The sequence below is a fragment of the Folsomia candida genome, unplaced genomic scaffold (genome assembly GCF_002217175.1).
Source record: "Folsomia candida strain VU population unplaced genomic scaffold, ASM221717v1 Fcan01_Sc007, whole genome shotgun sequence".
In the NCBI taxonomy this organism is placed as follows: Eukaryota; Metazoa; Arthropoda; class Collembola; order Entomobryomorpha; family Isotomidae; genus Folsomia; species Folsomia candida.
In genome coordinates, this window is record NW_019091199.1 from 5,042,640 (window position 1) to 5,065,331 (window position 22,692).

A 22,692-nucleotide genomic window follows, 5' to 3' on the forward strand; every position below is an offset into this window, starting at 1 on the left:
CATCCAAAGACAAGGAAACGTGCCTTAAAATTGACAAATTTTCTAAATTTTCTTATTTTTAAAAAAGTTTTCTCCTCTTCGGATGCAAATATCTCTGCCAAACGTGCAAACTAGGAGGTCATACCTTGCGCAAATTGCATACTAATTAAATTTATGATCAATTGACACTAATTTCCCCAAAATCTGGGAGCGTACACTAAGAAATATCCATTGTCAGATCCGTGTGTAAATACACACTCAAAGTTTCCGAGTTTGAACTTGTAAACATTTTGTACACACATGTTTACAGCGGATCGGAAGCATTAGCGAAGACCTCCTCGAGTTTGCGGCAGGTCACGCCCTGCTCGACCAAAAGACCTATCATCAGCAACGGGAAGCCTTAATGGAACCTAGTCTTCCCTCGTTTTCTGCTAATGATGCCAAAGTTTCAAAATCCTTGATGCACTATTTGACTAATTTCATAATTTCGGGGTAAGTGAAGAAACCTGTTTTAAAAACTTTCTCCCTTCCCAAGGTTGCGATGGTTAGCCTGCTTGCTTGCGTTGCTTATTACTTGTTTGTTGCTCAGGGCGTCAGTCGAGTAAAAGTTTTTAACCCAGTTGTTGCTTTCTCGGAAATGCCTTGGTTGCCTTTCTCTTCGCCTGGATCGAAATCTTATCTCGAGGATTTCCCAGAGTTACAGATTAGTGAGAAGTGCAGGACGACGAGGAAGAGATGAATAATTAGGGATTCAATTTTCTCCTGTAAATCCATTCATCAGATGAGAAAGAGGCAGAGAGAGAGAGAGAGGAGAACGATGGAGGAACACTCATTAGTCGACAAGTCGTAGAAGCAGCAGCAGGAGCTACATACGTACGAACGTACTTGTATTAGGGGCAGTGTTTCGGGTGAAAGTAACCGACCACTTGCAAGAAATGACGGGAAGAAAGTGGTTTCTTGTGGGTGTTTTGACCTGTAAGAAATTCAAGAAACTACTTCCTGTCGCTGTAATTCGTAGGGCGTATTGCAAGATAGCGCATATTTCTTACAGTTTTTCAGTTTCTTGCACCTCACATTTCTTGGATCAGTGTTTCGGGTGCAAGAAATTACGACAAGAAAGTGATTTCTTGCAGGTAGTTTGGCCTGGGAGAAATTCACGGCGCAAGAAATAACGCCCCGCCGCTGTACTTCATACGCACGTGGCTGGATGGCGCATATTTCGTGCACTTTCTCCCAGTTCTCCTTGCACATCACATTTCTTGCATTTCTCGCTTTCCAATGCAAGAAATGTAACAAACCCACCAGAAACGAAGCACTGGTCCCGCGTATCCATCGGTCCTCCTGAAGGATCGTCTGTTCTTCCCTTTCTCTCTGCTGATTTGATAATTGCTGCCTGCCTTTCATGTAGCATCATCAGATCCGCACTTTCTCCAACTTAGTTCCCCTCAATTTATTCCTTTGTCAACATTCCGTCCGTATGCAAACTGATGCAGATGCGAATGGCGGAAGAAAATGTCTTACCGAGAAGCCTGCCTCTGTTCTGCTCAACTCTGCACTAAACACATTTTCAGTCGGGTGGTGGGGAGAAGGAGACTTGACTTCATCAGGATGAAACCCATTTCTGTGTGTACGGCAACTTGGCTTTTAATCCTTTCGCTAAACAGAACAAGACTCAGGAGAAGGAGGAAAATGACAAAACCCGTGTACATGAAGTGAACTTGGATGTACACAATATAAATGTAGAACATCCTCTTATTTAATTTGGGGACAAGTTGTACACAACTTGCCTACATTTTCTAGGACATTTTAGACCGTAGATTTTGCTCCTGTACAATTTTGCATTGTTTTCTTTCTATAAAAAATTAACGCCAGGTTAAAATAGATTATCTTGTAATACAAAATTTGACAGCAACGAGTAGGAATCACTGCATCGAATTCTGCAGTAATCGACAAAATCTTGATGCACATTGTATTTTTTGCATAATCCTGCCGAAAATTTGTAAGTTTTATTCTGCAGAACTGTGTGTGCATAGTTTTCTGCACAAATCGGCTTTTCTGTAGAAAATCTGGGCAAATTCGTGCAGAAAATCTAGGGAAATTTTTGCAGAAAACCCCGTCCAAATTTTTACTCGGGTAGTACACAACATTTATTTAAAAATCCTGGAAAAATGTAGGATGAAAGATATAAATATATGATTAAAATAAATATATTGCGCTTCTTGAGTCGAGTTTTTGCTTGAACAATTCAATAATTCGTTACATAACATTTTTCATATTAAAAGTTTTAAGCTACTCGAAAATGCACTTTGTCTCGAGGACAAAAGAAACTTATCCGCTCTGATTTTCTCAGATTCTCGCTTTTTCATTTCACTTCTAATTTCCCACTTTCTCCGTCCCTCTAATCTTTCCTTGTAAACTGCACGCTGTACAAGATCCGTTTAAGTTGATGGGCCGTCGTCGTCGTCGCGTAAGTGGGACAAATTTAGAGTCCCGTGGAAAAGTCACGTTTCCAGCTAATGTGGATAGCAGGCAGTAGTAAGGTTGGATTTTTACGATAAAACTTTCTTTTTTCTCAAGATTCTTCACATTCAGTTTAAGAATCAAGAAAGAACAAAAGTTGAAAGAAAGAGGAGAAAAAAGTGAATGAAGCCGACTGAATGACTGCTCCGCAGTGTTTCGGGTGCAAGAAATGACGGGTAGAAAGTGGCAAGATGGCGCATATTTCTTGCACTTTCTCCCAGTTTCTTGCACCTCGCATTTCTCGCTTTCCTTGCTTTACATTTCAAGAAATCCAGTAAACCCGCCAGAAACGAAACACTGCTTGCTGCTTAGAACCGACTCCCACTTTTCAGTTCTCAGAGACAGACAGCCGTCCAGATTTTCGGCTAGATTATGTAATGCTGCATATTATCCTTTTACATAGTTTCCCAGGAGAAAGTTTCAAAAATGCCACCACCACCACCATCACCAAGAAACTACCAACTACTACTACACACATTTAATACTTACTGCTTGCTGCACTGCTGCAGTTGGCAGTTTCCTTCTTGCTTCTCCTAAACAAAATAATAAAATACTTGCTACTTTGTTCTCTCTCTTTTCCCGTTTGTATGTGTGTGTGTGGATAATATTTCATAAAATGAAGATGGCGAGGAAGGCGAAAAAAGTGGCAAAAAACGCAGACCAGACCAAACCAGAATATGTAGAGCGAGGGAGAAAGAAAGTTAGTCGGACTAATGTGCAAAATGAATGCCATGTTTAGCCATAAAATTGACAGCGTAGTTATGCGAGCCCCAATTTATCCCTACGACAAAAACATTCGTCCTAAGAGGAAATGGCAAGTTTTGCAAGTTCGTGAATGCAGAAGGGAACATTCGTATGGACCAACAACTTCCTAAATAAGTGGACCTGACTTGCTACAAGAATTATTAATTAGGCAGATTTTTGCCATGCTTTCACCACCTATAAATTATCTATATTGTTCATTCTGGTGGAAAATTTGAGGGGAAAGGAGTAAATTGCAGTTAAATGGGTGATATATAGCAGATTCTGAGACAGCCTGAGAATGGAGGTCTTCCAGAGGATGCTCGCAGATTTTGGGTAAATTTGTGTCAATCGATCACAAATGTAATTAAGATGAAATTGTCAAAAATAAGATCTGCTAATGGGCACGTTTGGCGGAAATATTTGCATCCGAAGAGGAGAAAACGCTGCTTAAAAGTTGCAAATTTTACACTGAAAATTTACTGTGCGTTTTCCCCTCTCCGGATGCAAATATCCCGCCAAACCTGAGCATTGACAGATTATATATTTTGCTAATTTCATACCAATTAAATTTGCAATCGACTGACACTAATTTACTAAAAGTCAGTGAGCATATACTGGGAGACTGCCCTTCTGAGGAGAAATGCATCAATTTGCTAACGATGCCATGAAATGAAGGAACAGATTGGATTTATTGGGGGATGGATACAACAGGATTAGATTAGAGTCGACTAGACGTTCCGTAATGAAAAGGGATGATCAAGATGACAAGGAGTGATCAAACCGTGGTGTCGTTATTATTAGCCTTATTTTATACACGTCTTGTTTTTATTTTACTTGCAGGGATCCAAACAGCGGGTATGATGGATCATCCGTCGAAGATGCTCAATTGCCCTTTTGGGACTCGTACGACCCTATTAATCAATTTTATCTGGAAATTGGTAAGACCTTTGCACCTTAAGCAGAATACTTAAGATTATCATCAGAGGGTGGATATGTATTTATTTTCAACTTTTTCAATCGATGACGACGGAGCACAAGAATTTCGAAATATTTCCACATATTATCACATTTCTAGATTTTCAGACATATATTTGTAAATATTTTGCCTAGTATTTGAAATATGCGTAGCTATCTTAAATATATTTTTCAAAAATACAAGTGTTTATTTTGTACATATTTTAATGATACGAGATGAAATTTATTGTTCAAAGAAATTCGACAACAAAAATCCAAAGAATTATATTCAGAAAAATTAATTTTTGCGAAAATGCCCATTTTATTATTTTTTATCAAATATATTTCGTAAATCCATATCCGCCCTCTGATTCCTCTTATTATCATTCGTCACACTACACCTTGTATTACAAAGTGGATCAGTCAGACACCTAAACACATTTCAGTTGAGAGTTAAACCCACCAATGGTCCATGTCCTTCTAAGAAATCGGTCCACCCAATAATTCCCCAACTTTCTTTTGACGAGAGGGAATTGTCCAGTTTTTAGTTTGACTACTGCGGAATCTCCAATTTATGAGGTTCAACTCTATTGATTCCGACGTGCTAAAATATTTTGACTTAATTTTCCACCACCCTGACTTCTCTCTCCTGTCCATTCAGCCCATTCGACGTGGGTGGTTAGCTGAATGAAATCAAAGCACCCAGCACCACGACCACCTAATCTATAGCTCCGTGGCGTGGCGTGAATGAATGGACGGATGAAACCAACAACTTACTTATTTACTTTCTTTGGGGAGAAGTTTTGGCATGGTGAAAGCGTGGTGTTGGGTTTTGGGTGAAAGCAGTCTCTCCCTCCTCGCTGGCTGGCATGGTCGCTTGGGTGCAGTTTATCATCTTTGGAGACAGCGAATGAAAGAAACTCGCTTGAATTATTGGTCGCGTTCTTCATAAAATTTTCGGGGTGATTTCTTCTCTCAGTCAGAGCAGAGATCTATGTTTGCATGTACAGTGACCGCGGAACAGAGGGAAAATGTGTCCCCGGTTGTTTGATGTCGGCATCATCCGCCCGTGTTATACAAGGCCTTTTATTCCCTATCTGATAATATTAGTGTCCCCACATGTCCCCACGGCTTCCGCGGCCACTGTGCATACATGGTTCTTCTATCAGACTCTGTTTTATGAATGAGTTGATTCCTCCGAGTCTGCAGGAATTTATGAAGAAGAGAAAGCAGAGTTGAAAATTTAGTCAGGGTTTTGTTCGAAAAATTGTATAATCGTTTCTTCTTAATAAGACGTTTTTGGTCGCTGTTTTGATATTATTGACAATTCGCCCCGACCACCACCACCACGAAACCCGTCAGTGTTCTTTTCTCTTTTCATAAATTCCCAAACATGTGTCGCCTGTCACAGTTAATCTCGTTGGTTCCGCATTTTATGAACGTCGTAGGCAATTTAACCCCATCCAGGGCTAAATTAGGATTGACACATAAAAAGCAATCGAGAAAAATACAGAACTTTCTCTCGCTTTTTAGGCAGCTCATGAAAACAGTGTGGGCATAACATTATTGCCAAACATTAAGGTCTACTTCTTTGGAAAATAATCTGTTCTTCGGGTGAAAGTAACCACTTGCAAGAAATAACGGGAAGAAAGTGGTTTTTTGCAGGTATTTTGACCTTGCAAGGTGCAAGAAACTATGCCACTTCATACGGCGAGATGCTAGATGGGGCATATTTCTTGCACTTTCTCCCAGTTTCTTGCACCTCCCATTTCTTGCATTTCTTTTTTTGCACTGTAAGAAATGTAGCAAACCCGTAAGAAACTAAGCACTAAATACATGAAAAGCCTTACATTTGATTCGCAGGGGATCCTCGTAAAAATAATATTAATTGAAAAGACGACTCCCATTTCTTCCAATTTGCTGCTTATTTATTTGAGTAAAAGTTATCCTTTTATGGGACAAGTTTTCTTTTCTGGGGAAGAAATTATTTTAGGGGAAACAATGCTACTTAAGTACAATAAATAATTTAATTTTTACCATCTGTGAAATTGAGCAAATTATGATAATAGTAATTTAATGGAATCTTAGTGGATTTTGTTGTGCCGCTGAGCATCATAAATATTAAGACGGTTACATAAAATGTGTAATTATGTGTCAAAGGAGAGAGAAAAATGTGGCCTTTTAGGAATTGCGTGTATGTACAGGGAAACTGGAGGGGAGTCCATTTTCATGTTTTAATTACAACTCGTGGTGTGTAATGGGGTTCGAATAAGTCATCTTTAAAAAAAATGGGGGCTAAATGTGTAAAATGATTCTTATGTATTTGACCGAGGATTTTATCGAGTCGAGTAGTTAGTTGTCCTTGTTGGGAAGGAGAATGGCAAGATAGGACTTTCTCACATTATAGTATGACCATTATTTAGACTCGGTAATCAGGGTTTCGTCGTGGTTTTAACCACCGTCCAAAACCGGTTTTGCTCAATTTTGAACACCGAATTTTGGATGTTCAAAATGTCCAAGAGTGTCCAAAATGGAGCAAAATGTTACAACTTCGTATTATTGAATCTTCCATTAAACCGTTGACGTCTATATAATCTCGCGTTAATCTTAAACATTTTGGTGTGTAGCATGCCATGGTTTAGAAATTTCTTAATTTCTGATAAGAAAAAATGTGAAAAAAGGTTTTCCAAATTTTGTGGTATTATAAATCAATCAAAATCCTCAGAATTAATGGGAGACAAGAAATGGGAGAAAATCTACATATCTGTGCATATGTAAATTTGCAAAAAAATAAAGAACTTGTAGCATTTTATCCCATTTTCCAATTTTTGACATTTTTGACGTCCAAAATTAATTTGCACAGTTTTGGACGCTCCTGGACAGCGTCCAGTCTAACCAAAAGTAGTTTCGGACATCCCAAACGAAACACTGTGGGCCAGTCGGTAGTGGCCGTGCAGTCACTCGCGTTCCTAACTCTTAACCCCCATTCCAATTTAACTGGAGTAAAAATAACGAGGTCGAAAGCCCATGAGGATCCCTCCAAACGATCCCGGCTAATGTTGATTCTCTTTTCTTCCCTCTTTCTCCAAATAATGGACAAAGTTCCTCTCGTCGCAATACTTACCTCGCCCCACCACCACCAAACACATCCTCGTCCTCGCATCCACTCCACTTTCTCCTAATCTCGCCCAATCGGATTCATTCATCCCGATTACTTACTGCACACTCACCCCGGCAAAGGTCGGGGGTCAGGAGACAACACGAAATAATAATAAAAGCGAGGTGTTTACTGCACCATCCTCGTCTCGTTATGTCTAATTACTTTACATACGAGGAGGACGAGGTGACAGTATCACGGTCGTCATGTGGGATCAGTGGCCGCGGAAGCTGTGGGGACATTAACCGGGTAAATAATAGGGTAGGGGAGGGCTGGGTTTACATATATAACATGGGTAGATGATGGGGACATCCAATAACTGTGGGGACATTGTTAAGCTTCCGCGGCCACTGTGTGAGATAACCTTATTGTGCTTAACGCTCACTCTGCCACGTATCTCGGAGGACCGGAAGACTACTTTTTACGAGAGATTATTACACCAAATTACCACGGAAGGAGGAGGAGGAGAGGAGATTGGCGTGATAATTCAGCCAGTTTAATCTAGTCAAGTTCGTATACTAGGAGTAGATTTGAGGGCTAGCTTGACTTTTTGAGCCGGGAAGGAACACATCAGTGGCCGCGGAAGGTGTGGGGACATTAACATTGTGGGATAGGGGAGGGGGGAGGGGTTTAGCTAACATGGGGAGATGATGTGGACATTGAATAACCATGGGGACATCGTCCCCCTGTCGTCACCCTTCCGCGGCCACTGGTCGTGAGGAGAGTGTAATATCAGAATAATGATAATCTCCCCGTCTCTTGAAGGCCTAATTATTATTGTTACTTTTGTAATTAATCCGACTTTAGCAGCCACTTCACTTCACAAGAGGAGAGATTAATATTGTATAATTCGGGCAAAGTATAAAAGTTGGTGAGCAAAGAGAGCTTCGAAAATATAGAACCTTGTTGTTGGCACCAGCTTAATTCACAGTTCTTCTAAAGTGATCGTCAAGAAAATCTCGTGGATGAAGGCTCAAATCTCTCTCCTCAGTTGGAAATTGAGATTGAGTGTAAGTATCTGGTAGAAAATACTAAAAACTATTACGGAAGGAAATGCATGAAGAAACGTTTACCGCGAGGGTGAGAAAACGTAGGAAGAAGGATCGTAATACATAAATGACGATGATTGTGGTGGCCTTTTAAATCGGGTGTGGCTGCTTTTGTAACAACTTTTGGAATGAGTGAAAGTGCAGAATTCGTTCACTCGCAGGAACCACTGACAATATTCAGTGGCAACTTTCTAGCACTTTCTCTGAATAAAAAAAAGTAGTGGGAAATCGAAAGGTTGTCCTGCTCCGTTCAAAAAGTCAAGGAATCCTCATACATGAAACCAGACAGAGATCAGATGATGAGATGATGGCAAGATATCTTGTTATCAAGTGTGTTAACTAGTTATTAAGTTTGTAAGGGTTTTGGCTTAAATTAAGTAACTTTGAATGAAAATTACACTAAAGCTTCAGGACCTCTGGACATTAATCTATAAGTTAATGGACATACATACATATTTACATACCTACATAATTTTGTATGCAATTCTTCGCAAAAATCCTTGCTAAAGATAATTACTAACTTTTACACTATTCTTTCTCTTCCAGGGTCCGGCGAGCCTCGAATGAAGAGTCACTACCGAGGACATAAAATGGCCCTCTGGCTCAGTAAGTCACACCACTTTCTTACACCCAAAAAATTAGTGACAGCTACATAAATTTATACATTTGCTGTATAATAATATCTGCCTGTTAACAGACCTAATCCCGCAACTCCATCAATCCGGAGGATCCGATGTGGCCATGCTGCACCACAATTTTAGAGATGAACGTCCCGAATTCTATGAAGGTAACTGCTTACCATCCATTAGTACATATCCACCCATTGAAATTGAAATTAGGTCAAAATAACACAACACAAAGAAAATATACTTTAATACAAAATGCAAATTCATGTCACACTGGAAAGAATAAATCAGGGAGAAAAAGTAAATTGAAGAATTTTCTATAGATTCTCGCAATACGGGGTTTTTCTTCTTCTGAATATAAATATATCTTAGAAGAATAACGGGTTTAAAATGGATCCCATTTTTGTAAGAGGAGGAAAGAAATGTGTTGTGAAATAAGAGCTCCCTATTTCCTGTCAACCTCTGAACAGTCGAAATTTATGCACACCCTGACAAAGCAGAGAGAAAGAGAGCAAAGCAATGTGTGTGTGTGTAGAATTTTTGAATTCTTTCCCCACTTTTAAAACCTTGTCTGCTAGACTTTCTCCAGTTAAAGGGAAGATCGCTCTGTGCATATGCATACATCCAGGGTTTCGGGTCTACATTTCTACTACATTTCTTGCACTTCAAAGTAAGAAACGCAAGAAATGTGAGGTGCAAGAAACTGGGAGAAAGTGCAAGAAATCTGCGCCATCTAATTTCTTGCCACGTGCATTTCTTGCAGATCAAAATAACTGCAAAACCCCACTTTCTCCACGTTATTTCTTGCACATGGTTACTTTCCAGTGTTTAGTTTCTTACGGGTTTGCTACATTTCTTGCACTGAAAAGCAGGTCACGCCAGAAATGCAAGAAAAAAGGGCCATCTAGCCATATCTATGATGTATTGCGGCGAGAAGTAGTTTCTTGCGCCTTGAATTTCAAGCAGGTGAAGATGCCCGCAAAAAAACGCTTTCTTGGACGTGGTTACTTCCCCCCGAAACACTGGTTCCGTATACACTCCGTAATATATAAAGAAGACCCGTTTGCTTCTTGCGGAGAGTTTTGCATTTTCAATTCAACCCATTTTTCTTTCCTGCTCGAGGAATGTGTACCCTGCATTTGTTGCCTGCGAAAGATTTTGCAGATACAGTATTGCCAATTTCGAAGAGACAACGCTACATAAAACTTAATTCTTTGGGTTCGTACGTCCGTATGTAGGACACATGTTGCGTTTGAAAACCCACGCTCGCATGTTGGCGGCGTCCCTCATTCCTATTATTTCGAAATAAGCGTGAAATTGTGCCATTCTCTGGCAGCGGAGGGAAGCGAGGAATTAGGAGGAACCGGAAGTTACACGCGAAGCCGGCGTGATTTATGCAGTGTTGGGAAGGAGACAGTCCCCATTTTTATTTTATGTATTTTATGGCCGAGCATGAATGAATTTCATGAATGAATACCCATTTCTGTCACGGAGAAGAAGAAATATGGTGAATTAGATGCGATTAAGTGCCCCAACAAAAGATTGGTGGGGAGTACAATATGCTAAAATGGGTGTAAAAGACGAATCTGGCACATACCTACCGAAGGACAGACGTGCGCATATAAATATGTATATTCATTCATAAATTAAATTGATACCTTCACAAACGTAGAACTATTTATAGCCAGGAATGAATTAAAATGATGACGATCGTGTTTTTCTAATAAAATTCTAACCTATTTCCATACATATTTTATTCCAGGTGTGGTTCGAGAACAGTTGAAGCATCAGACGGGAGAGGATCTCTTGGCGTATCCTGCCGCTGGTTCGGCAATACTGAACAAGGGCCACAGTTCAGGTATGTGTGGTGAACTCTAGTGACAATGGAGGTCTCCCAGTGTATGATCTACGATTTTGGGCAAACTAGTGTCAATATATCACAAATTTAGTTAATACGAAATTTGCAAAAGGCACGATCTGCCAATGTTAAGGTTTGGCGAAGAGATATTTGTGCTCGAAAAGGAGAAAACGTGCCCTCAAGCAGACAAACTTTGCACTTTCCAGATTTACTGCGAGTTTTCTCCTCTTCGGATGCAAATATATCTGCGAAACATTGGGAGATTGTGTTTTTTGCAAATTTAATACTATTTTAACTTGTGATCGATTGACAAAAAATCAGAGTGCATCCACTGGGAGACATCCATTGTCAGGAGTTTGTCCTATTTTGTAACGATTTTTTCCACTTTTCAGCCTCCTCCCGTGAAGGTGGTAAGCCCCCCGAGGCTGGCGACGGAGAAGGTGGTGGGGCCGCAGAAGACGGTGAAGACTACGGAGGTGGTGCTAATAAAGGGGCCATTATGTACCCCACCCTCTCTCCAGCCGTCATGTCCACGTCCGAATGTCCCCCCAACACGACAAACTCCACCGGAATGTTGGAGGGTGGACCAGGCACGGGAGGTGCAAGTGGTGACCGTGACCTCGTCCGCCAACTCGCAGCTGCCCACTACCACTCCTACGGGACCGCGCTCGGCGTCACGATCGGCGTCGGATGCTGCCTCCTTTTGCTCAATCTTCTAATTTTCTTGGCTATTTATCACCAAAAAACGCACACGTGAGCACATTTCTTATGAACGATGTAGTTAGCATAGTAAAAGGCAGTAGTAGTCGGAGCAGTGTTTCGGGTGAAAGTAACCACGTGCAAGAAATAACGGGAAGAAAGAGACGTGGGGTCGATTTTTTATGCAAACGTTCGAACGCGTTTTGCTGGGAAAGTTGGGGACAAAAACCGGGAAACGAGACGAACAATAGGTTAAAAAACGCCGGGACCGTTACCGTTGGGGGACATTTTGCTTGTCCAAATTTTCCGGGGTTTTATTTTTCCTCGTTTTCCGGGACAAATACAGAAATGGAATCCGCGGAAAGTGGTTCTTGAGGGTATTTTGACCTGCAAGAAATTCAAGGCGCAAGAAACTACGCCCCGACGTTATCCTTCATACGGCGCGTGGCTAGATGGCGCACATTTCTTGCACTTTCTCCCAGTTTCTTGCACCTCGCATTCCTTCACATTTCTTACTTTGCTCTGCAAGAAATCCAGCAAACCCACCAGAACCGAAACACTGCGTCGGTCGTACCACTGATTACTATGCGTTTATTTATCCCCTTATAAAAACCGGGTTTAGAGTCAGAAAATCAAATGGAAAGTTTTTTTCAGATATATTTATACTTGAGCATTTTTATTTACTACTCCTCCTCCGTTATTACTGCCCCAGTTATGTACTTGTTAGTAGCATGTAGGCAATGTGGGATGGAATTAAATCTGTCAAAGTGCAGTGACTACGAGGAGTATCGTATACTTGAAAGCAGCCACATAGCAGTTTTGAGTTTGAGTTAGAGTGACACTAATTCTGGGGAAATATATACGTACCACTCACTACTTACGGCTGGGGGAGAGGAGCTCGGGACAATAATTTTAGTAGTAGTTGACTCTGTTTTATTGCGGCTCCCTTATTACGAACGAGTAGTAGTGGTACCACTCCGTTATTGGGAGAAGACATAAATTTTGATTTAGCAAGGACAGCCAGCATAAATTTGAAATTTCAGTGGGCATGCTTCCACTGTCCCATTTTCACTCGCTGGTTTTGCTTGGTTAGCTTTCTCTTTGCTGCATTATTTACTCACTCCTCAGTCAGTCCGGCCAGCTACATACACGGTTGGGTTGGACAGCTCAAAGTAGAGTGAATCAACGGGATGATGATGATGATGACGATGATGATCAGGGGGTGGATATGTATTGAGGAAAAAAATCGCTGAAATTTGCGAAAATAGTGCCAAAATATGTACGAAATTTGTATGAAACAAAATCATAAAAATTAAAATTATCCCGAAATTTTTGTTCTTAAATATAATGCTCTGGATTTTTTTTATCCAATTTCTTTGAGCAATAAAATTTCGTCTCCCATAATGCTTGCAAAATATATGCATTTTTGAAAAAAATATCTAAAACATTTACATATTTTTCGAATAATAACGGAAATATTCATAAATATGTCTGAAAACCTAGAAATATGTGACTTTTAAAAATATTTTGAAATTTTTATGCTCTATGCAAGTTAGGGAACGTAACCACAAAGTTTGACCGTTGGTCGTCATCAAATGAAAAGCTGAAAATAAATACATATCCGCCCTCCGATAATGATTCTACATCCACTTCCGTCAGTATTTCGACTTTTCCCTGTACCTACACATGTATTAATGTTTGCGGTATTTTGTCACATTTTCCAGCCTACCGACGTCAGGATCGTGTGAAAATAAGCATGACCATAACGGGTCCCAGTCCGATGAGGAGAGTCAGCTTCCCCTCCCGACAACCTTATCCAGGCCGAGGTCACATCCCGACTTGCGCCACGGGTTTCGTCCTCCGCCCGGCGGAGCGTCCACCTCCGTCCCCGCCTTGTACAACGATGACGAAGGGACGGACGACTATGACGACGACATCGTCCAAGAGCTGCGGGAATGCACGGGTGGCGGGCATTCCAGCCATTCGTCGACATTTAGGATGAATCCGAACAAAGAATTGAGTTCTTCCAGTGGTTTTTCGAGTCCTTCCATTCCCGACCCGCCGCCACCTCCGAGAGGTAAATGAATTCGGATAAGGTCAAATTCGTGGGTGTCAAAATTGACGGAGTTTTTTTTTCTACAGCCGTGAGCAGTGGTGCCGTCACTTTTGCAAGTTTAACACGTGGATCCGTCCGAATTTTGAAGAGAGATGATAGTCGAGACTTTGGTGAAAATGGCACGTGCTAAAATAACTAAAAACCAAAAATTGCCTACTCTACTGTCTGTTCATCGTATATACTTACTGCTACTACCCATTCATAATCATCTCTCTTTTCTACTACTTTCATCATATTTTTGGTACGTTTCGTACATTTATTGGGCCTGTTTCTTCTTCCTATGTTTTTTTTTGAGGAAACATATATTTTGTCAGTTTTGACCAGTGTTTCGTTCATTGCGGGGTTTGCTAAACACATTTCTTGCATTGTAAAGTAAGCCACGCAAGAAATGCGAGGTGCAAGAAACTGGGAGAAAGTTCAAGAAATATGCGCCATCTAGCCACGTGCCGTATGAATTATAGCGGCGGGGCATAGTTTCTTGCAACTTGCATTTCTTACAGGTCCAAATTCCCGCTAAAACCACTTTTTCCCGTTATTTCTTGCACGTGGTTACTTTTTTCCCCCGAAACACTGCTTTTGACACGTTGTTTGATATTTATAACTCCAAAAGAAAGATAGATAGAGATCAAAAAGAGAGAGAGTGAAAGTCTGAGCAGAGAAAGTAGAAGTACAACACGAAAGATTAATGGATTGGAGATGACGATGATGATGACGGTCTTGTTTTGTACACTTTCCTTGTAGGTGGTTTTCATCGCCTTCATCGGACGTTGCCACCACAGCTTCGAAATTGATTTCATAATTTTATCCGCAACCCAAAAATCGATTTGGCGAAGGACCACGACCCCGGCACTGATGTGGACACGGAAAGTGATAAATAATTATGTATGTACTTATGTACGGCTCCCTCTCCATCGTCAATGTCTCTGGACGTAGAAAGTCCTCACTTTCACCGTCAAGTCGGCACATAAACCACAACCACTCCGTAACTAATAAGTAATTAGATGGATAGATGATATGTATGCGTCGGAAAGTTTCAAATGTACATAAATATCGAAATCTGTCCGTCATTAGGTATGTAGTTGTAAGGATGCGCTGATTTATCTATAATACTCTCTCTACCTTTGACAACTGCCAACTATTTATAAGCTAAACTAATCACAACCTTTGTAATACGATTCTCGTTATTTTGCTATTTTATTTAACGTAGGACTTGATGACGAAACACCAAAATCAGGACATTTTTAGTAATTTCTGCGCTCTGGGAATTTATTTTAAAATTCTGGACGACAAATTTGTTGATTCATAGAATGGAGGTGAGTTTTTTGAGCCAGTTTCGATGAGTTCCAAGTTTTCTGGACTTCTTAAGCTTGAGATTTCTTTTGTCAAATTTTTTTACAAATAGGCAACAATTTGCTCTATAAATTCGTCGTCCAGAATTTTAAAATACATTCCAGAGCCGAGAAACGATTAGAAACGTGCTGATTTTGAGGATTTTGACGATGAGCCATCGAGTCCTACGTTACCAAAGTTGTGACACTGATTATCATGGTGCTGTCTGTAATGAGTAAAGTTATGGATGACTTCATAACATGGAAGCAAAGCAGAGCAGAGTGTAACGTAGTAAAATGCTATTTAATTTGCTAAATCGTGTTTGTATCTGTATCACATCAATTTGTTTGGGGACGACTAATTGGTGATGAGAATAAGTGCCTTGTGTGTGTCAGAATGTATGACAGCGAGTGCTAAAACATTATGAAAATAGCTTAATTAATGTAACTAAAAATTGAGAATACTTGAAAATTGACGCATTGCTTCAATAATACTCTGAAAAAAGCTTTAATTTAATTTGCTTTTTTATACAATTAAAAAGAACAATGCTATCTAAATAAAATCTTGAACTGTGCTAATTTTCAATAACTGGTGCAACATGTTATGATCAAAATTTCGAATTTGACTAGAAAGTAGACTCCCGAATTTTCGTTTTACATTTTAAGTCATTACCCATTAAATAAATAATTTTATCGATGTGTAAATCACTGATTGTTAATTACATAAGAATTATATTTAAGGAATGAAATGCGCTGGATGCTCTCGAATACTATTTGAAGTTATGAGGTAAAAATTAATTATTAATTATGACACGTTTTATATAACTGCTAAAATTCTATCGTCCGTTTACGGGATGTTTCTATTAAAAGAATGCGTGGGCGTGGGTGGAGTTTTGGGTTTACGTCTTTGTCGACGTGACAAGAAATATTTACTGATTATTGGAAATAAATGTAAATCAGACATCCCTACACCCACTCACTCACCCATAATTAATAATATCTATAAATAAGCTAAATTATGAGCTAACAATGATTGATTGAAAAAGAAGAAAGAAATGTTTATTTTTGCAAAAAATGTGAATCAATCAAACTTTGAAATGATATAAAAAATAAAGTATTATCATAAAAAAGAATGGAAAGAATTTTTATTTTGCATTCTGCATGTTCTAAAAAAATTGGTGACGCGCGTGTCATTAAAGCATTTTGACTACTCTAGTCGCTATTTTTGGCAATCACTGTACTGTGCCCAACACTAGAGAAATTGCATAATCTTAATGGGCCAAACCTTTACGGTACTATACACATATGTTATTAATTAATTTAAATAGCTTATTGTTCACATCATAAACACATAAAACAAACATCAGGTTGCATATGCGCTACTTCTTAAATATTATGAATACGTGGGTCCAGTTAGTCTTGAACTACGACGAGAATAATAATGCTCTCATTTTTTTTCCTTGCTTTTTTAGTGATTTACAACTACTCACTCGTTCAAGGACAGGTTTGAAACAAAATCATAACCGTATATTAACATATTAACAGTATTTCGGGTGCAAGTAACACGTGCAAGAAATGACTGAAAGAAAGTAGTTTCTTGCAGGTATTTTGACCAGCAAGGCGCAAGAAACGACGTATTTGTTGCAGTTTCTTGCACCTCGCATTTCTTGCGTGGCTTGCTTTCCAGTGCAAAAAATTTAGCAAGAAAGGAAACAAAATAGTAATTGAAGAACAATTATTTTCAAATTATTTACGAACTAGGGCGACATCGAGATTAGCGATGCAACCGCGGCCAAAGTGAAGGCAGACTTTCTCGCTTCCGAGGACCCCTACGCAGACGCTGCGCGACAAAAGTTATACACGAACGACGCCTTGGTAAAAAATACACAAGCTCTCTTCGGAGACAGCTGTAACTTGGCGTGGAATTTGGAATTAACGGGCGAAGTAAATTTCACCTCGCCAAATTACGGGAAGGGAAAGTATCCGGAAAATTTTACGTGTCACCTTTCATTCACGGGGTCCGAGAAATGCGTCCCAATTATGGAATGTCCAGGAAAGATTGAGCTGCGAAGTTCACTCGGAGCTCCGTACGGCTCTAAAAAAATTCAACAGTGGCCGCGGATACGTGGGGACAGAGGGGCAATGTCCCAACGGTTATTCAATGTCCCTATCGCCTGTCCATGTTATATAAACCCCTCCCTACAATCTAAATGTCGCCAGATGTCCCCACGACTTCCGCGGCCACTGAATTTCAATACAGCAGTACATATTTTTTTGCATAATTGCATGTTTTAAATCAGGTGCGCAAACGAGTACCTCCTCATCACGGATGGGCTTGGTGGGGAGCAAAAGTGGTGCGGCGGAATGAACTTTCTCTACCCGGTGAAAGCTACGGGTGCTGGGAGAGATATTTACGTGGTGATAAAGACCTCCCCGAAAAATCTGACCCAGACCAAGACCGGGTTCAGATGCAGGGTCAGATGTCAAAAGGAGGAGGATAAGGATGGTACCTACCTACACATTTTGTTACATTTTGTTATGCATTTATTTGGACTAACAATGGAGGTCTCCAACGTATACTCTCCAATTTTGAGCAAACTGGTATCAATCGATCACAAATTTAGCTATAGCTATTAGCAAATTTCGTATTTAATACGAAACGAATACGAATACGAAATTTTACACGATAACCCAATGAGCAGGTTTGCCGAGATATTTCCGTCCGAAGAGGAGAAAATGTGTAGTGGAAAGTCTCAAATTTGTCAACTTTAGGTCGCGTTTTTTCTTTTTGGATACAAATATCTCTGTGTATTTTGCAAATTTTATACCAATTTAATTTGCGAGCTGACACTATAGTGTCAGCTCGCACTAGTTTGAGCAATATTTGTGAGCATGCGCTGGGAGGCCTCCGTTATAAGAGCAAAACAAATGTTTAGTCGTGCCATTGGAGAAAGTGGAATCCAAGATGAAAATTGTGAATCAATGTGGTGAGTGAGACTGGGTAAGATTCAGAGAGGAACATATGCAAATTATTTGCCACATTGCAGTTTGTGGCTATCAGAATAAGGAGGACAGAATTGTGGGTGGAGTGGATGCCGGTGAAAATGAATTTCCCTGGATTGCTGCCATTGTACAGAAAGGGACGAGGTCTCCGGTTTGTGGGGGGTCGCTCATTAACGACAGGTGTCATTATTGGATTTATTACCATACTCGTAGTAATTATGAGTTCAAGAAATAGCTTATATTTTTTTTCGTAGCACAGATGGATACTAACTGGTAATAAACATACATATTATTATGGCACGTCTCTACCCTACATATAATTTTGAACAGCCGATCAATCAAAATAGATTTGAACCAGTTTCGGACACCAAGTTTTGGACGTCGGAATGTCCAAATGTTTGCAAAATAGAAAATGGAGCGCAATGTTACCAGTTCTTTGATATCGTATCTCCCATTCATTTTTGAGCATTTTGTTGTGTAATGAGGCATGGTTTACAAAATCTCGTATTTTCTCATAAGAAAATACGTTAAGACAAAAGTTTTCCCAAAATTCGTGGTATCACGCTCAAAATTAATTAGAAAATTACAAATCTGTGGGGTGTGGATAGATTTGCAAAAAAAGGTTTTTTCATGTGCGTATTTATTAATACCACTCGGAAAAGAAGCTTCCAACCGTATTTATGTAAAAACAAATTCAATCAATCAATACATACATAATTCGCAACAACAATTTTACATTGAGGACGTTTTTGTAACATTAAATCATTGTTTTCGCCAAGCTGCCCCAAATCTGTTTGGACGCTGTCCAAAGTGTACAACTGTGCAAAATAATTGTGGACGTCCAAAATATCCTAAATTGTTCAACATTGGAAAATGGGATAAAATTTTACAAGCTCCTGTAAATTTTGCAAATCGATATATAATCTCCCATTAAATTCCAGCATTTTGTCAGCGTGTAATATCACGAAATTTGGAAAAACTTTTATTTAACACGTTGTCTTACGAGAAATTAAGACATTTTCTAAACCATGCCGTATTACATACATACAAAAGTGCTCCAAAATGGGAGATTACATATCAGATTGTCCCACTGTGATACATAGATTTGTGTAAAAGCCTTTAATAGAGAACTTGTAAAATTTTACCCCATTTTCCGATTTTGGACCTTTATGACGATGTCCAGTCGTCCAAAAGTAGTTTTAAACCTCTAAAACGAAACACTGATTACGAATTTTTACAGCTTCTCACTGTTTCTTCAATACGAATTACACTTCACAAGATTTAGACGTTATACTCCACGCAGATTTGTTAGATCTCCTCTACCTCGATAATGCAGATGCTGACGCCATTCTAGGGTACTCAATACTCTAATAACGAGGTTTTTCTGTTAAATGAAAACAGAGTTAAGTTTTCAAACAATTTCCGACAAACGGTCTGACATTTCAGGAAGAAAGGGTCCATACAAGGGCCAGGTTGGGACAAGAAGGAGAAATCAGACAAAGATGAACATGCACAACGCTACGAAATCGAGAGGGTTATCTTGCATCCACTTTACACCAAAAAGTGAGGTGAACCATTTTTCATTTGAGACTACCAATTTAAAAATATACAAATTTAGTAACGTGTGAACTTATGTATAAAACTGAAATCACTATTTGTTGAAGGTATGATTATGACATTGCACTGGTTCAAATCAAACCCAAGATTGATTTATCTTCCATGAATGCACCCACGCCAATTTGTCTCCCGAGGGTGGGCAATTACAAGAAAATTTTTACCGGACTTAATGTCACTGTGGCTGGTAGGTAAATGTTCTTCAGATAAGTTCACAAAGGATAATTGAGCCAGTAAATATGTAAGTGCATAGGATGGGGAAAAGCCCACGAGAAAGCTGGTGCATCGACGAGAAAACTTCAGAAACTTGAAGGAATGCCGATCCTCGATTTTGAAAAATGTGTCGAAATGACGCCTAAGTTTAAACTGACGGGTAAATTTTTAATTTGATGGTCAACTTGAAATATGTACCAGGATTTAAATAATGTGATCAATTTTAGATCGAATGCTGTGTGCTGGGTTTGTTGAAGGTGGAAGAGACGCTTGCACGGTTGGTACCGTAAAAAAAATAAATTGTACTCGATAACATGATAATTTTTTGAAATATCGTTTAACAGGGTGACTCGGGAGTAAGAACGAATTAAAAATTGCGAGAATTTTGACAAGATTTAACCCGTTTCTAAATATTTTTATATGACAGGGACCTCTAGTTTATCAGGAGGCGCCGAATAGATACCGGTTAATAAAATACAATAAAATAATTTTAACTTAATCAAATTAGGAATTTAATTTTAATTGACCAATTAATTAATTAAAAGCCAAATCGGCGTAGTGTCTTTTGGGGCTGGATGCGCGAGAAGAAAGTCGCCCGGAATTTACTCTAAATTAACGGGTGAGATAAGTTTTAAATTCTTAGTTTCATGAAATATGTAGGTATGCAAATATGCACAATTATTTTGATCATGCAGACTTGTCACAATGGGTTATCTACCATACGAGTCAAGTTAATCCGTACTGGTGCAGGGATACCTACTCGTCAGGCGACTCATAAATAAATCCCACACCATATTACTACGTATTTATGTACCTTATCTATCAGTAAATAAATTCTCATAACTTAATCATGACACAATTACAGCCTTCATTTCGTTATCAGCATTAGTTATTTATTTTATTCGTAGAAAAAAATTTAGTGTACAATTCTTAGGAAATTCATTTACTTATATTTTAAACATTCGTCAGGGTGAATTTACATGCTTACAATTAGTTTAGGGCGAGGTCATTCCGCTTGATGGATACATAAATTCGAGGAAGATTTAATTAATACTGGCTGTTGTACCCTTGATTTTGGATTCCTTGTTGTTGGTTTCCGTCTATTCATATATTTCGGAAATATTAACATTTCAAAATTGTCTCAATTTTATCAATAAAATATTTTTACCTTCTTTCCCCCAAGGCCACATCCCAGAGGATGGTGGAGGACTTGGCGAGTCTATCAATTAAATTTAATTATGTAAATTTAACTATTTATGATTGTAATTCATAAATTAAACAGTTTGAACTTCGCATCTTACAATTGTGCTGTGGTTTCGGTGGTACTGCAGGTCCTACAGGTTTACTTGCTTGTGGGGCGTATGCAGGACTGGGGGCTGCTGGAAAAATGCACGATTGATAACTCGTGAAAACTTATTCTACTTAATTGCACTTTATTAATTAATTACTTACCGTAAGTCTGTGGCTGGTGGTGTACGAAATTCGTGGTTGATTTAGGTTTCTGAAAGACACCACACTGGCAGCAATAGCAGAACGTAAATATGACCAGAAGTATGACCAAGTTTGGGATGATGATGACCACGATCAAAATTGCAACTGCGGCGCCCAACCTATTTATTAATTGAAGGAAACGCATTAAAACTTTATGGCAATTCTATAAAAGTAAAAAATCCACAGTGCAAACTTTAGCCCAAGTCAGGCTATTATTAATAAGTAATTGCGGTGGGTTATCACCAGCGCTATTTTTCGACACATTTTGCTCATCTTTCAAACAACTTGATTCCAAATTTTGCATATTCAGCATGTGTGCAAAATTTCAAGTCAATTGGATAAGTTTTACAATAGACGGAAAGACAACATAAACCCTGACTCGGGCTAAAAAAAAGTATTTAGTCCCTTACGTAATTCCGGTCAAGTCCTTAAATCGTTCGCCAATATCGAGATCATAAATGATATCGTCAATCATTCGTTGTCGCCTGACTTCGTTGTTCCATTCACGATCTATGATGTTGACTACGTCTTGATCGGTAATCTGTGCAGTTATTTCCGTCAGACACACCCCGAGCAGAAAAATCCCCACGAAATATTTCCACATGAAAACTTGCCCCATTTTAGAGTAACAATTATATTTAATTATAAATATTTATATGAACCCTACTAAAATAAATTTTCAACTGAGGACCAACAAGTACGATGAAGATATGAACTCCAACCAATTTCATCAGAGAAGAATTCAATAAAGTCCGAAATGTGATAAGAGAATATGTATTACATGCATATGTAGTTAGTTGATAAGCTGAAACTTTTATCATAATTCGTCCCATTAAGCCAAAGAGCTTACCCTGTTCCGATAAGCGCATACATATGTAACCAGATTTAGAACTAGTATGCAAATTATTGCAATGGTGGTTCGTCACTCGATAAAAATGTGCCACGTTACGTGTTTGTACATGCGTATGGAATACTCATCATTACTCGTTCTACATCAATTCCAGTCTATTATGTCATCCTTTGACCGCTTGAATTCTCATCATTTACATTAAAAATTCACCACCATGCCCGATAAATAAATAAGCGATGACAAATTGCCATCAGGTTATCAGAAAAATGGCAACAATCAAAACAAGACAAGCTTTAATTAAGCAGCGTCAAATCCAATCGACTGCACGTCACGGGGAACATAAAATCACTTCATTCTTTCGTCTCGTATTAGTCATCTGGATAATTCCTTCACGTTTTTTAGCAGTAATCGCAATAAAATAATAATTAATCATCATTAAATTTAGGTTATCATAATTTTTCACGTATGTAACAAGAAATTGTGATTTTCCT

At 39.1% G+C, this 22,692-nt stretch overlaps 3 protein-coding genes across 6 annotated transcripts in view; 2 read left to right on the forward strand and 1 right to left on the reverse strand.

Annotated features, from left to right (window-relative positions):
• LOC110852667 (neuroligin-1) overlaps positions 1 to 15,170 on the forward strand; it is a 107,757-nt gene extending 92,587 nt beyond the window's left edge. For 2 of the 3 annotated variants that reach the window (XM_022100776.2, XM_035853937.1), the window contains exons 10-18: positions 290 to 471; positions 4,084 to 4,181; positions 8,950 to 9,009; positions 9,101 to 9,190; positions 10,792 to 10,887; positions 11,280 to 11,640; positions 13,311 to 13,663; positions 13,729 to 13,821; positions 14,444 to 15,170. In XM_022100776.2, coding sequence (XP_021956468.2) covers positions 290 to 471; positions 4,084 to 4,181; positions 8,950 to 9,009; positions 9,101 to 9,190; positions 10,792 to 10,887; positions 11,280 to 11,640; positions 13,311 to 13,663; positions 13,729 to 13,821; positions 14,444 to 14,493 — 1,383 coding nt within the window. In that variant the 3' untranslated portion in view covers positions 14,494 to 15,170. Of the gene's footprint in view, positions 1 to 289; positions 472 to 4,083; positions 4,182 to 8,949; positions 9,010 to 9,100; positions 9,191 to 10,791; positions 10,888 to 11,279; positions 11,641 to 13,310; positions 13,664 to 13,728; positions 13,944 to 14,443 lie in introns of all 3 variants that reach the window. The other variant, XR_004835315.1, reaches the window with a different exon arrangement.
• A 3,115-nt stretch (positions 15,171 to 18,285) lies between these two features.
• On the forward strand, positions 18,286 to 20,644 carry LOC118436309 (plasma kallikrein-like). The gene is made up of 10 exons (XM_035854094.1): positions 18,286 to 18,306; positions 19,274 to 19,388; positions 19,480 to 19,601; positions 19,698 to 19,834; positions 19,901 to 20,020; positions 20,088 to 20,137; positions 20,205 to 20,216; positions 20,288 to 20,325; positions 20,406 to 20,479; positions 20,556 to 20,644. The coding sequence occupies exons 4-10, from the start codon at positions 19,753 to 19,755 to the stop codon at positions 20,636 to 20,638; spliced, it is 459 nt and encodes a 152-aa protein (XP_035709987.1). The 5' UTR covers positions 18,286 to 18,306; positions 19,274 to 19,388; positions 19,480 to 19,601; positions 19,698 to 19,752; the 3' UTR covers positions 20,639 to 20,644.
• An 87-nt stretch (positions 20,645 to 20,731) lies between these two features.
• On the reverse strand, positions 20,732 to 22,087 carry LOC110852366. Of its 2 annotated transcripts, none has more exons than XM_022100418.2 (5): positions 21,762 to 22,087; positions 21,313 to 21,470; positions 21,162 to 21,236; positions 21,029 to 21,079; positions 20,732 to 20,960 (listed from the first exon to the last, which is right to left on the reverse strand). In XM_022100418.2, exons 1-5 carry the CDS (start codon positions 21,968 to 21,970, stop codon positions 20,908 to 20,910), a joined length of 546 nt encoding a protein of 181 aa, XP_021956110.1. In that variant the 5' UTR covers positions 21,971 to 22,087; the 3' UTR covers positions 20,732 to 20,907. The 2 variants fall into 2 exon arrangements, with proteins under 2 accessions (XP_021956110.1, XP_021956109.1); XM_022100417.2 differs by having other exon boundaries at positions 21,162 to 21,239.
• Between the last annotated feature and the right edge of the window lie 605 nt (positions 22,088 to 22,692).